The sequence below is a fragment of the Photinus pyralis genome, unplaced genomic scaffold, assembly GCF_008802855.1.
Source record: "Photinus pyralis isolate 1611_PpyrPB1 unplaced genomic scaffold, Ppyr1.3 Ppyr1.4_LG5, whole genome shotgun sequence".
NCBI classification, from domain to species: domain Eukaryota; kingdom Metazoa; phylum Arthropoda; class Insecta; order Coleoptera; family Lampyridae; genus Photinus; species Photinus pyralis.
The window spans coordinates 27,621,885-27,636,292 of record NW_022170596.1 but is presented as its reverse complement, the minus strand read 5'-3'; the positions used below and the strand labels follow the sequence as shown (position 1 = coordinate 27,636,292).

Here is a 14,408-nt window from a genome sequence, read left to right as displayed (position 1 = left end):
GATCGCTTAAGGCTTAGAAAGATTTGGTTTTGAATTTACAAATTTTCCAATATGGACGTTTCGCTAGAAGCTTTTCGAAAGTGTTTTTAATACAATCGCTAGGAAGATCTCTTTTTGTTTGTTTACCAGTTTATGATTTGATCATTTGTGAAGGTGGTCGCGCAATTAGATCAAGTACATCTTACATTTTAGAATATTCTTTATTTACTATACTTCATAAGCTCTCTAGTGGGCCATAAATGACTAAAAACGAGTGAGTTATTGGTGATTCGATTTTCGTGTGTCGTTATTTTGAAATTCTTATAACTCTGGAAACAGTTGTAATGGGAGTCTGCTAGGCCGTTTAAATTTTTCGAATTTTATATTGGGGTAACATTTCATATGTACCGCTTTATGCGAAGAGTGAACGCGAGTAGGTTTAATAGCGACAATGAAATGTATGACACGACTGGCTTGACGATAAGGATGTCCACATTATTATGTACCTACCAGTCAATTGCGAAATCTTCCACTGCGAGCACCGTTTCACTTATCCTACGGAACTAGATAAAAATAAAAGTTCATGGTTGGTTCAAATGCGCTATCGTCCTATCGAAGCTCTGTCAGCGGCGACGAGCCTTCCTGTTTCGGTCGTTCCGTAATGGGATTTCTATGCGGCAACATAAATAGCGAAGCTCAAGTAAGAAAGGAGACAGACACATCAATTTCCATAACGTGTAAGTCGTCTGCTAAGATTGCGGTTTGTTTGCGCAGTTAGCAATGTTAGTGGAATCTAGGCTGCAGTTTGGGTGGAACATGTAATAGTTAACTGCTAGCGTGTAGTTCCAACCTCAAAGAAGTTAGGGGTGTTATGGTATTAATAATAGTGCATTATACGTGTTCCGAGCGCGCCCATTGTCATGACCCTTAATTTCCAAGTAATTAATCCAATCCAACCAAGACGCACCTTGACATCAGGGAAGCTGAAACGTAAGGCAAATTCCTATACATACATATTTCGAACGCATATTTTAATAAAACTTAAGTGGAAAGATTAGTTATATTATTTGTTGTATATGATTTAAGAGTCTTTACGAGATCCTTCCCATGCAGCTGTGCTAGCGCCTTAGAAGTAACATTACTAAATTTCAACAGATTCAATTTCAACAATTTGATATTACTGAAAGCGAGAAAGTAAATTCAAATAGTTTCCATTCGATTGAAATAGTCTGTTCAACCCATAGTATGTGGAGAGCGTGCACCCTTATAAAATGAGCGGAGCAGCATTAAACCCGATGCATGTATAGTAACTGGCTTTTCATGTGTACTATTAGAAAAAGATATATTCTCAGATGAACGCTTGTATAGAGATATAAACTACATTGGGGGGCGTTCTCACAAACAACACCTAAACATTCACAGTTGGAGTAGGTCTATCCACTGCCGACAATACATCTTCATATGGGCGGACACCAATCTTCTTAGGGACGAGGATCGTATCCACTATGCCAAATACACGCGCTTCCTCCGGACTCATAAACTTATCTCGCTCCATGCTGCTTTCCACTTTCTGCAAACTTAGCCCAGTATGCGCCACGTACAAATCGTTAATTCTTTGCTTCGTTTTAACTATCTCCTCGGCTTGTATCTGTATATCAGTCGCTTGCCCTCGAACACCCCCAGAAGGCTGATGTATCATTATTCGCGCATTCGGCAACGAGTATCTCATTCCTTTAGATCCCGCAGCTAACAGCAAGGATGCCATACTGCAAGCTTGCCCTACGCACCATGTCGATACAGGTGGCAGAATATATTGCATCGTGTCGTAAATACTCAATCCAGCCGTAATGGAACCTCCGGGTGAGTTAATGTACATGTGAATTGCCCTATTTGAGGATTCCGCTTGTAGAAAGAGTAACTGTGCCACAACTATGGAGCTCATATTATCATCAATAGGCCCCATTAGACAAATTATGCGCTCCTTTAAAAGTCTCGAAAATATGTCATAGGATCTTTCGCCCCTTCCTGTTTGTTCTATGACAATTGGTATCATTCCTACATTCCTATAGAATACATTTCCAATTAAAATTGGGCGTAGCATCTTTTTGTTTGCGAAGATATTCTGCAAAAAGCTGTCATGAATAGGTACGTGACGCAAGCTATGGTGATTTTATTTTTTTGAATGCCAAATTCTAAAGGGCTAATCATAGTACCTACAACACAGTGAGTTTCGTTGAATGGTAATTGCAGCAATGCACGTAGCATAAGAACTACCTTCACCTAAGTCACTAAGGGTAAGAAGACGTATAAGAAGAGATATCTTCAATAAAGGTTATTCAGGTCAGCGATAATTAAGACACAATAGATTGCGAAAGATACATAAATCAATATAATCGGCATGGGCAACAATATAGATGACGAAAACTACTACCGTTGGGGGTTTGATGAGCCATATAGGAACAGAAAACATTTGCATAAGATCCTAATTACCCACGTTCTCTGTAAAAGCCCAGCATACTCACTACTACTGCCTCTCATTTTAACTCTTCTGCTGTTTAAAATTTATGATTACTGATTAGATCAAATGTGGATAATCAACTATATGTACTTTTTTATTACATGAATAGCTATGTGCCCAATATTATCGAAAACTGTATATTTATGGAACGGTGTCACGGTTAAACTATTACATTGTTTTATGATTTTCTAGAACAATTTATGCAGTTTGTCATACTTGTTTTAATTATTATTAACCTCTTTGCATTTATTGTTCTATTTCAATCTGTTATATACGACCTCAATATTGGTTTCTTGCTGTTGACCGGTATTCTTTGCTATGATTTGACTTGTTTGTGTTGATAGTTGTCCATGTTAATGTGCCTTTTTATTGTTGAGTCATTATAAAGAACGAGCCCTTTCTTTATTTTGATCTTCAGCTCACTTCTGGTCGGTAATGAAATGTAATCTCGTCCCTTTTCACTAAACATGCGTTGAATGTATTAATTTCTTTTTAATGAAACCACCCCAAATTCTTATCAGATCGTAATATTTTAACTTTTAACGAGTGATCACGGTTTTTGACAAAGGTGCCTCTTTCGTTAGGTACAAGACCTGAAATTAGTATAGATTTGGTGCCGTGACCAGGATATGCTTCGATGTGCATGTAACATGCATTAGGTATTATCATTGAATAAAAACACTATAAGAAGCCTAACCCCGTGGAAATAAAGCGCGACAGAGATTGAACTGAGAATATAATGGGAACACTGTCAATAGTGTCGATTCTTGAACTGAGAAGAATGAGAATTTGCTTTCCTCCTATTTACCGCAAAGAGAGTTCGGTGGTCACAAACAATGCGGGTGCAAGGGGATTTGTCGCGCTTTCTTCCATAAGCGTTAGGCTTCTAGTGTTTTTATTCAATGGTAGTATGTTATTATGTATGAATGTGTGACCAAACGAACAGTTTTTTTTTAAATAAACAAAGGTTCTTAATGTTCCCAAACTTTAACACGAAATGGCGCACAGGAGCCAAGAAAAATACTCTAAGGAATTTGGCATCTGTAGTTTAACATGACAGTAATGAATCAAACAGTTCAATTTTTTTTAAATCATCAAAGGCACATTTCCTCAAGATCATAATTTTGTCGCTCTCTCGTTTAGAAGTACTTGACGTTAACCAAATAGGAGGAAATGCCTTGGCTTAAAAGCTAGGTGTTGGATCCAGACGGCATTCTCTTGTGCGGTTCAGAATAAATGAACCAAAAATACACCTAAAAAAGTGTTTAAAAGAAGTATTGCGCAAAATTGAAAAAACATGCAATAAGAAGAACAGACAGATAAATGTGAAAGTGATGACGATGTTCTGAGATCTAGCAGACCGAATCTTTTCGGCAAAACCATACATATTGCTGCTATTGTGCTTCTTTTGAGGGCTAGCGTGCACAATATAATAGTCAAGAGTAGAAAACTTTATCATTAAGGAACCTTTTATTTTTATTTTTGAAATCTCTAGGATTTAAAATTTTCATTGTATCCAGAACGCGGTTATAAAATTTTTGGGGGCAGAATTCAGATACATTTTGAGTTTTTGACATACGAGAGAGAGGAAGACATAATATAATATTATCCTTAAATCTATAGTTTTGTGTGTATCTACCGGGTGGTTCAAATTCGTGGCTCACAATTGGTATTTCTGCAACATCAAGAGATACAGTGTAGGTTAAATTAGGGCAAAGTTGTCCCTTTTTGTGACTAAAAACGCATTGGAAATTTTTGAAAAATCTTTGAAAATAACCATTTACCTACTAATACGTGGTACCTAATGAAATAACTGAGGTATCACCAAAAAACTGAAAATGTCAATTTTTTTTAATTTTTCTATCTTAAACGGTCGGAAATGGACAATTCACAAAATGTGTACAAAATTTGGTTCCAAACGGTTCGACCGATTAACCGGAAATGAGAGTACAGACAGACAGACCGATCAACATCATCGAGATTTTGTTTGATTCGGATTCCTGGTACTTCAAAACGTGTATTTCCGCAAAAAAGTGGGGGGGGGGGGTAAAAAAAACAATGTTTTTCATGTACCGTAATTTTACACTTTTGCCGTTTATTGTACTTATAATTCTATACTAGATACTTCTTATAAAGTTAAATTGAAATGACGGATGACTTCAGGAACGCGCCGGCTTCACCCACTAGATGTATATTTTTCTCCTAGATAGCCAGCATCTTTGTTTTTCCTTGTCCAAATAGGGCTGAGATTGTATCACAACGAGTAAATGCGTGAAGAAATAGGATGAAGGAGGGAGAAAAGAACAGCTCTCCGCGTTTGAGCGAGATGGACTCCTGCGACTTTTCTGGAAGAAGACCGTTTTCTTATCCGACCCCTATTCAATCAGGAGAGCTACTAAGTCGCCATCCTCCCCAATTATCAGGACGTGTTCAGAGGAAGAGCTCTTATCAGTGCTGGTCTTACTATGGAATCTTCGCCAAACAAACATCTCCCCACCTAAAATGAAATCTACTCGTCCGAAAGGAATAGAACCGGAGCCTGGGCGAAAGAGGTTTAGAATGGAGGTCTATAGTAGGAGATACATACGTACACGCGCGCACTTACACAAAAACCTTCCCTTCACATTCGAGGCCTTTTTTCCTTGGTTTTCTTTTATCCTTATTGGGCTGTCGACTAGGTAAATAAATTCAGGGCCGTATCGCGCTCTTTGGAAGTGGGCGAGGGGCAAAGGCAGGAAGGATCTTGCTCAATAAAAGTGTAGGAAGGTACTTTTCGTCTAAACCTAAACCTAAAAGAGGAATCAATACTGTAGAGAAATTCTCCGGTATAGGTATTGCATTTTCCCATTGTAGATGCATTCCTCCAATACTTTCGAGTATTCACATCGCCAGTAGATGTGGCGCGTCCAGAATATCTTTCCACCTTTTGAGAGTACCCTCCTCCGACGCTCCGGTCCTTTTGTTAGATCTTTAATTAGAATATCATGAAATATAAAATTAATTCCTAACCTTAGAATACCATGAAGGTATACAATGTGTGTTCTCGAGATATCTCGAAAATGTTGGAGGAGAGGAAAATGCAATATTTCGGAAAAGAGACTTGATTCTTCTGGCATTGTAGCCGTAAATTTTGAAAGAATGCCAGATGGGCTTTAAATGTTCATATGTGAAGAACTCCTTCCCCATTAATCATCCATCAAGAAAGCAAGCATCGATTGTAGCGTGCTACTACCTTATAACCCAACCATTTACTAAGCTATTTAGATTTAGCACAATGTGTACCTATACTTGTTTTATCTTATTTTACTGGCCGACTGGCCAGAAAACCACATGTAGGTAAATTTTGTTCTCGGTACTTTGCCTGTTCGGCATTGATTACCTACGTAACTAACATGTTGAAGACTAACGGGGTGGTCTTGCTTTGAAAAAAGTTATTTTCAGAGATCATTTACCTTGGTAGCGAAATGCGTAATCAATGATGAATTCAAAGACGTAGATACTGGTTTATAAAAGTCATAATTAACCTGAATCAAAGGTTTAGGTTAACAAGATTCATTGAAACTTTCGTCCCAATCGAACTACTTACCTACTTCTTACTGCTATCGACCTCAAGTTTTGGCGATGGTAAGAGATATCCCAGCGAGGCTCTACCTAGATACAACAAAAATATCTCTGCCTGCTTGTTCTTCCTTTTGTAAAACGTTCTTTTTATAGTAGGTATTTAGGTAATGGATCTTTATATGAAAAATATTCCTACGGTTGCTTATCCATTTTGAAACAAATTATACTTACCTATAATAATATTATAATTATATTTGAAATGAAATGTTGGTAATAAATAATCTACCTGTACTTCCGACATGGCAAGAAGGCACAGTCGGGGTATATTTAATTAGCGCATTTTTCGAAAAAATACGCTATTCGTTATGGATGGCTGTCCGACTGAGATCTCGACAATTACAATAACTAGATACTATAAATGTGCACTAAAAGCTATCTGCTATACTGGCTCTAGCCTCTAGTGAGATCAATAAAATGACAAATTTTGTTTGAATTTTATAAAGGAAGCTTGTAACAAAGGTTTGATGTCGTTTTGAACTTTGCTAACAAAATACTGATCTGTAATATCAAAAATGGGCTTTAATCATGCATACCGACATTTTACTTCAACAGTTTTACGTAAGTACATATTCTGGGAGTCATTTTTAAATTTCTTTGTACATTATCATTATTGACAAATGACTTACAAAAAACTACAATAGGGAGTCATTAGTTTTAGATTTTCCATTCAACTAAGTACCTATAATCTAAATTGCCAATTACACCATCCATTAAAATAATATGGAAAAGTCTTTTTTATGTTACGTGGGATGGTATCTATTTAAAAAACCAATACGTCACAAATATTCCATTTACATCAAGTGGTTAAAAAATTATAATTATAACAATTTATAAGTAGGGGAGAGTTGGGTAAAACGGAATAGTTAGTTATTTAGGTCTCGTAGTTTTTTTATGAAACTATTGCAAAGGACGGTTTTTTCCTTCATGTTTCAGTGATAAATAACCTATTTATTACTCACCATTACTGATCAAAAAAACAGCTGCATTATCAGAAAAAAATTTTTTTTCGTTTGAGTGCCAACTATCTCGTTTTAGCCAACTAGTTGGGTAAAACAAGATACTAATAATTTTCTTAAGACCCACACTGTACTACATACTTTAGGAAAAACTGCAAAAGGTACTTTTAAAAATATATTGCTAAAACAAAAAAAAAAACGTAAGTAGGTAAACAAAAAGCACAACTCGTTTGTATTTTTAAAAGAATTAAAGAAACTATTGACAGAAGTCGCAGACAAAAACTTCGTCTTCATCTTCTCCCACTCCTGCACATGCTTGGTGGGCCCATCCTCTGCAATGTTCGCACCTTATCCAACCCTCTGACTTTGAATTAGAAAAACTTTCGTTGCAAAATATGCAGTTCACCTCTTTGCTTTCTTCTTCTGAACTGCTACTATCATTTCTCTTTCGTTTCTTTGCCTTTATGTCGTGTTTGATTGCCTGCTTATTTGCACTTATTTTCCCTTTTTTATTCACTTTGGCACTGAGGGCCGCCTTTTTGGAACCTTCAGCGTTAAATCTTGGCTTCTTTGTAAGTTTTTTACTCATAGACTCTTCTAGTTCGTTTTTGTATGGTGTCGATGTTAAAACAGCAGTTTTTCCCCTTCTTCTATCTTTGGGATTTAAAGTCCTATCAGAATGTGGAAGTGGTATAACGTCCTTTGGAGCAACTAGAAAATGTTGAGTGTTTTTGGAACATGATGGAATGGCATTTGCGTAAAATTGCTTTACATTAATTGGGCTTGTAGTGTTCTGCATAGAATTAGGTGTTTTTGCAGAATCCAATTCGTCACCTGAAGTTGAAAGTTTTTTTGGGGGGGCAATCAGTGAAGGTTCAGTGGGTGTTCTGGGCGGTGTTCTTGGTGGTGTTCTAGGCGGTGTTCTTGGTGGTGACCTTTGAGATAACGAACCACCATTTGTTCCATCTTGGGTATTTGCATCATTTTTTGCAGGCCTATTTGTGGTTTCCGCCGGTTCAAACATCCAATCCGGAAAGACATCTGGATTTAGTGGGTACACGCCCGTTTTCTTAAACCCATTAACTGCTGTTTGAATGCTAGCAGCTTTCATGAATGCACTTCCAAAAAGTTTTCCAATTTGGGAAATCGTAACGGGCCTACCTGGGTGCTGTTGCATCCACCTTTGTAGGTACCCATTTTGAGTGTTTTCAAAATTTATTAGAAATTTATAAGTAGGTAATCGCATGCGAAAGGTGCAGTTCATCATTGCATTGGTCCGTGAAAGTTCGAGTTGCAATGCTGATTCAGTTTGTCTTTGGTTGATAAAAGTAAACAGTGCTTTTCTGATCGAATAAATAAACCAACATGCGTGGTTTTGATTTGCGATCTTCACACTCGCGCTTTTTTCTGTGTTTGCGAGTTTGTTGCTTTGCAGTTCATGCTCTGGTAGGTATATTTGGTCCTGGGACATACTGCCTAAAATATACCTAATGTCAAGCCGCTGCTGCTTTTGCTCTTTGGGGTCTTCGCAGAACCTTTTCTTATTTCTAAATCTTGGATCAATATATGTATGCAGTGGTGGAAGACAATTTGCAAGATATAAAACAATAATAGCCGAATAGGGAGTAGCTAAAATAACCAAAAAAGCAAAGATCAAAGGTTTGAATTTGTCAGCTCATAAAATACATGATAATAAGATAACCTATAGGTTTTTTTGTTAACAATACGTAATGCGCCATGTTTTCAGTAAGGTTGTTAAGGGCCAATTTCGATATTATCAAAATTAATCATCGGTCAGTGTATGGGAATCCGAATATGCACTAGTCCAAAGTAAACAAAATCTAAAACGAGGATTATTCATTACCTACAAAGGTTTTATATAGGTACTCTATTTTTTTACGAAAATGAAACGTAGGTACAGGAAAAAAATGTAATGCTAGGAAGTATGTAACCAGTGGTTTTTCTCGACAAAAATGATAAAATAATTGACCAAATAATTGCAAAGATAATTAAGTATCGAGTCGGATCATACGCATCAAAGAAAAGGTCAAAAGGTCCACAAAACAAGTAACAACTAAAAATTGTACTGTTGCGTGACATTGTAATAACGATAAGCCTTATTGCCTTTTAATTGGATTGTGATTGTTTACCTACTGGGTACAAATATTACATGTGGATATGTCATAATACAATTAAATTGATTATTTCTGTTTTTATTTAAATATTTCAATGATTATGCAAAACCTCCCAGCAACATTAAACTTTGGACCGCGCATCATTGTGCACCATCACATTAGAGCGAACACGGATTTTAGTAATTTATTACAAACGTTTTCTCATGGCCAATTGCTGATGCGTACAAGTTTTTGTACTCATTGAATGGAAAGATAATGTTTCCAAGCATCCTCGATGCACGGGAAAACGACTTTCCCGCATCGCGGTGTTTTTTAGTTTCCGCTGGAGAGAAGGGGTTATGCGCGTTCTTCGGTTGGTAGTACTTATTGAAGTCAACGAACGTCATGTCATGGTTAACTGTCATCTGCTGTAAAATCAATTAAACCGTTGGTTGAGGGTATTTAGTGCGATTAATCGGAAACAGACGTACACTAAGTTTTACGTAAATATATAAACAAGAACTTATAACGCAATCAAATTATTTTTCAGAATTGGAACTCAAGAAAAAGTAAAATTTATTGTTAAAACGTCTTAAAATGTGACCAGTGATATTCTGCAACTATTCGCATATGCAGTTTAAGAAAGCACATATTAACACACACAAAGCTTCCAAGGATTTTAAATGTAACGAGTGTATTTACGCAACTCAAGATAAATCAAATTTGAGAACACATTTCTTCACACATGTCTTCTGGGAATATTAAATACGATCAGTACACTTACGCGACCAATAAGAGCACTCTTTTCAAAGCATATTTGTTAACATTGACGACTTCCAAGGATATTCAGTGCAAACGATGCAATGCCGTGACCAGTAGTAGCACTCATTGCAAAGGCAAAATATGTATTAACCAAAGATGTGGAAGTTTTAAATGTGACCAGTGCAATGGTAGTTACAAAATTATGTTACCAACCAAACATATGATTGTGTTACCAACTCATGATTAAAAAAAAACTAATTTACAAAACTTTATTAATTTTGACCTTTTTTTTACGTAATTCGTTACAAAAAATATTGTACCTAACTCTTTCGGAAAGAATTTTCCCGCATTCGCACTAAATGCAGCACTCCCTACGGTCGTGCTGCAAACAAAGTGCTCATGCGGGAAAATTAACTTACCGAACTTGTTAGGTAAATAACTATTTTTATCTACCTGTCAAAAAAACATGGAATATGACTATCTACACGTAATCGACACGGAAAATAATGGTAAATCCGTGTCACTCGCGTGACTGGCTAAAGCGCATATTATATTTCTCATCTTAACACAGGGTGAGATCCTCTCGATGAATTCTCGGAAATTATTGAAGATGGAGGAACGATAATAGGAAAAGCATCGCAATTTGAATTTAATATGGCCATGGTTTTATTGAAGAATCGTACAATCATTTATCTTTTATTTCCTTCATTGTCCATATAGCTTCAGAAAAATACGTTGAGATAAAGTTAAAGTAGGTATAGTTCATCTGAAGTCACTTTAGAATTGAGACTTGAAATGTTCATAATTAAGTCTATAATGTCTATATAAAAATGGCCCTTTTCAATTTGAACCACTAGCAATAAAACACTTGATATAGCTGTAAATAAATTATGGTTCTATTTATTATTTTTTTGCGCGATCGATCATTTCTGACTATTTACCATGGGTGTTTCCATGACAGTACGTAGAATTTAGCAGTTGCTATGATTACGACGACGTCAAAATTACTTACCGATCTAAAAACAGAACAGCAAAAATACTTACCGACGCCTTTTTAAAAATCAACAGTCTTACATTACATTTAATCTTTAATTATTGTTAGGTACATTAAACGTGCAATTTGTGCTGTTGTTTCCTATAGCAAGACGCTCATAAAGTCATAAAGGAAGTGCAAAGCTAGTAAACTACATCAGACACATGCACAGTTTTATGAAATTATTAATTTCAATTTTGACAAATAAACTGGTTACCTAGTGATGTACACCATACCACTTCGATCATTTCGGTTTATTCTGTTCGTTAATTTCTTAGTGCATATTTATATTGGTTGCATAATTTTAATTTCGATCGCGCAAAAAATGTTATAAGCACGTCGAACGTATTAAGGGTTACCGTTCTCAGACAATAATTGGAGTCGTCGCTTCGCTCCTCCTCCAAACAATTGTCTTCGAACGGTAAAAATCCCTTACCGTTCTCCATACTTAATATACTATAATTTTCACACCGTTCAATTATTTAGTCGGCAAAGGAAACAAAAATACATGCAAAATATACTTATGCATCGACCATGAATTTCTATTAGAAACACAAAACTTTGTATAACTCAAAAGTAATGACGTGGGTATAACTTTTTCTTTCATATACCTATTGTTTAGAAATTCTATAGGTACATGAAAAAATACACCGAACCACGTTATTACGGTTTCATTAATTCTTTAGTTGTGCCAATCCTAAAGGACGGAGAGTTAGTATTTTTTGGAACTCAATTTGAAATTACAAGGGCCATCTTGAAAGTCAAAGTCACAAAGGTATTGGCGCATTATCATCTTAAAGTCCAATTTATAAAATCTAGCTCGCTATAGATTTTTAGAATTATTTTAGAAACTTCGGGACATCTAGATGCTGATGTAAGATTTTAAAAATCTGTAAAATTAAAAGCTAGTTACATAGATAGTACCCAATTTTATCAAGTTTGAAATTACATCCCCAAACCGGCTTATTAAATTTTACAATTGATAAACTTTTGTATAGTATTTTCGCTGTAGCTTTGCCGGTATGTCGTCCTTTTTTAGGGTAATTTTTCGAAAAAAAAAAATTCCCCTTATGTGAATGTTTTGTCCGTCTGTCTGTTCCCCGTCTAACTAGAGAACGAAAAGAGACAGCGATGTCAAACCTTCGCCAATCGATTTCTACGAGTTCAAGGATCATTGCCATTGAATATAAGAGGGGATCAAAAGTCTGGTTTCCGAATACGAGGTGAGTGGCAAAAATTCCCCTACTGAAAATCGTATGCGTCTGTTGGAAGTGTACTTAAATATGGCCAGCCAAGATATTGTGCTATAAAAATTGTATAGTTGAAGAAGAGCGTAGCTTGTAATTGACGACAGCAGAGGGCAAAATCCAACCCATATTTCTCACATGACAATGACTTCAAAAGTAAGCGATGTGGTCGTTTGTTCTATCGACATTGACGTTTTTGTTAGTGCCCTTTATCACTGCCAGCAGAAGATGAAAAATTTAGAACTTTAAGTTGCCTTTAGAATAAGAAAAACATTGCCCTATATCACACCGTTGATGACAGGATTACCACTGACTTAACAGCCTTACCTGCGATCCATCCTATCCGATCCGATTTAGTCATTACGAAGTTAGCAGAATATTGTGCCGAGGACCTCTTTGGCAAAGAACTACTGAATGAAGTCAAAGAAAAGAAGGCAGAAAAATTTTTGGTTTGTGCATTGACTCAAACTTAGGTACAAATTGCGTTTCCATCATAGGAGACTACGAGACTTTCAATATTTGGCCCCGACTTAAGATCAAACCTTCTTCACATAAAACGAAATGGTTTCATTCTCTGGAATCGTGTAAAAAAACTTAATCCGTTGCACTATGGTCATAGAAAACGACGGTATTTTAATGATAAGAATTTAAAGAAAAGGGAATACATTTTCATGTTGTTTGCCTTCAAAAAATCAGTGAAACTTTCTTTAAAAATTTAAAATCCTTTGTGTTGTGGGAATATAATACCAAAGAGTTGTACTCTTTGCTTAAAGAACGAATCGGTCAACGTACCGGCCAATTTTGAATAAGGCGACCTAACGGAAACCACCACGATCTGAACCACGTGACCAGTGGTTTTTAAGCTGCCATATGTGTTTAATAAGGATGCGATGCTTTTAAAAACCTAGGGGACATACAAATGCATTTGTGACACGAGGTAGCTCCTGCACTATATACATAAGTACTTACAATACGCCTGTTGCAAATTTTTGATGCCAAATAAATTTTGTTAAGCCGTCCTAAGGAGATCCAATAGAAAAAGATTAAAGGCAAAATATACTTTTTAAGAACTTGTGCTAGGGACACGATCACTAAAACCGCAGAAATATCATGGTTTTTTTCTCGCTTCGACTTTTATTGTATTTTCACTTTGGGTCATAGGAAGGCCAACGCATAGAAAAAAAAGTTTTCATTATAGACCAGATCGATGAAGATTTCCTACGTTAAGGCAACGGGTACCCATAGTGTTATCTATAGTTAAGGGAGGTCAGAATGGTCAGATGCAAATTAGATTTTCTAGATGTCACGGAGTAGATACATAAAAATTAGTTTTGATACCAGCGTTAGGAATCGTAAGGGAAATTCAAATAGTTCCCGTTCCGATTGAGCTGATGGTTGCAACCCGAGTTTCAACCCCTATCTCCCTATCTATGTTGTCTTGCCCAATGAATTTTGATTTTTGTCTCCCCGATCAACCAATCAAATTTGATTGTGGAAGACATTTTGTGTTATTAATATTTCAACCCAATTCGAGATTATGGAATTCAGAACGTAATTAGTTCAAACTACCCGCATTTTACTACCCCCATTACAAGGTGAAGCCAAAAAGCTTAAAATAAATTCGAAACAGACGTGATAGAGTTTGGAAGGATAGGGGGATGATAAGGTGCAAAAAAGGGACAATGAATATAGTGGGGGAAGGAAGTACAGTTGTACAGAACAGCGCCCCCAAGTTAAAAAGACCTCATTTTTCTTTTCAGTCTCTATACACAGATGAAATTTTGTAACAATCATTCTAAATGGATAAAAACCAGAAACTCCAAACCAATTGAAATAGCAATTAAAAAGAATTCAACAAATTATGTTCAACTCTGCACCTATTACAATTTTCGCATATATCTTGCACATTAAAACAAGTACCTATTGGGTGCAAATCTTTGTGACATATGATGGATACGTAAAAAAAAGTAAATGAACTAAATACGTAAAAAAATGATTAAGCTTGGTATGTTCTGTTTGTATATAAACAATAGTTTCAAGTTGCGACAGGGATTTGTAATGAGTAACTCTCATAACGAGGTGTACGTATTTTCTCATCACTGTATATATATAAAGACTATATTTTTAAGCACCATACCAGAGACACTTTCTATTTTGTTTTTTAATCACGTACGAGGT

General features: G+C 36.1%; 1 protein-coding gene across 1 annotated transcript; it reads right to left on the bottom strand.

Annotated features, from left to right (window-relative positions):
* Positions 1-1,096: 1,096 nt before the first annotated feature.
* On the bottom strand, positions 1,097-2,163 carry LOC116172010 (ATP-dependent Clp protease proteolytic subunit-like). The gene has a single exon (XM_031489093.1). The coding sequence runs from the start codon at positions 2,078-2,080 to the stop codon at positions 1,388-1,390; it is 693 nt and encodes a 230-aa protein (XP_031344953.1). The 5' UTR covers positions 2,081-2,163; the 3' UTR covers positions 1,097-1,387.
* Positions 2,164-14,408: the final 12,245 nt, after the last annotated feature.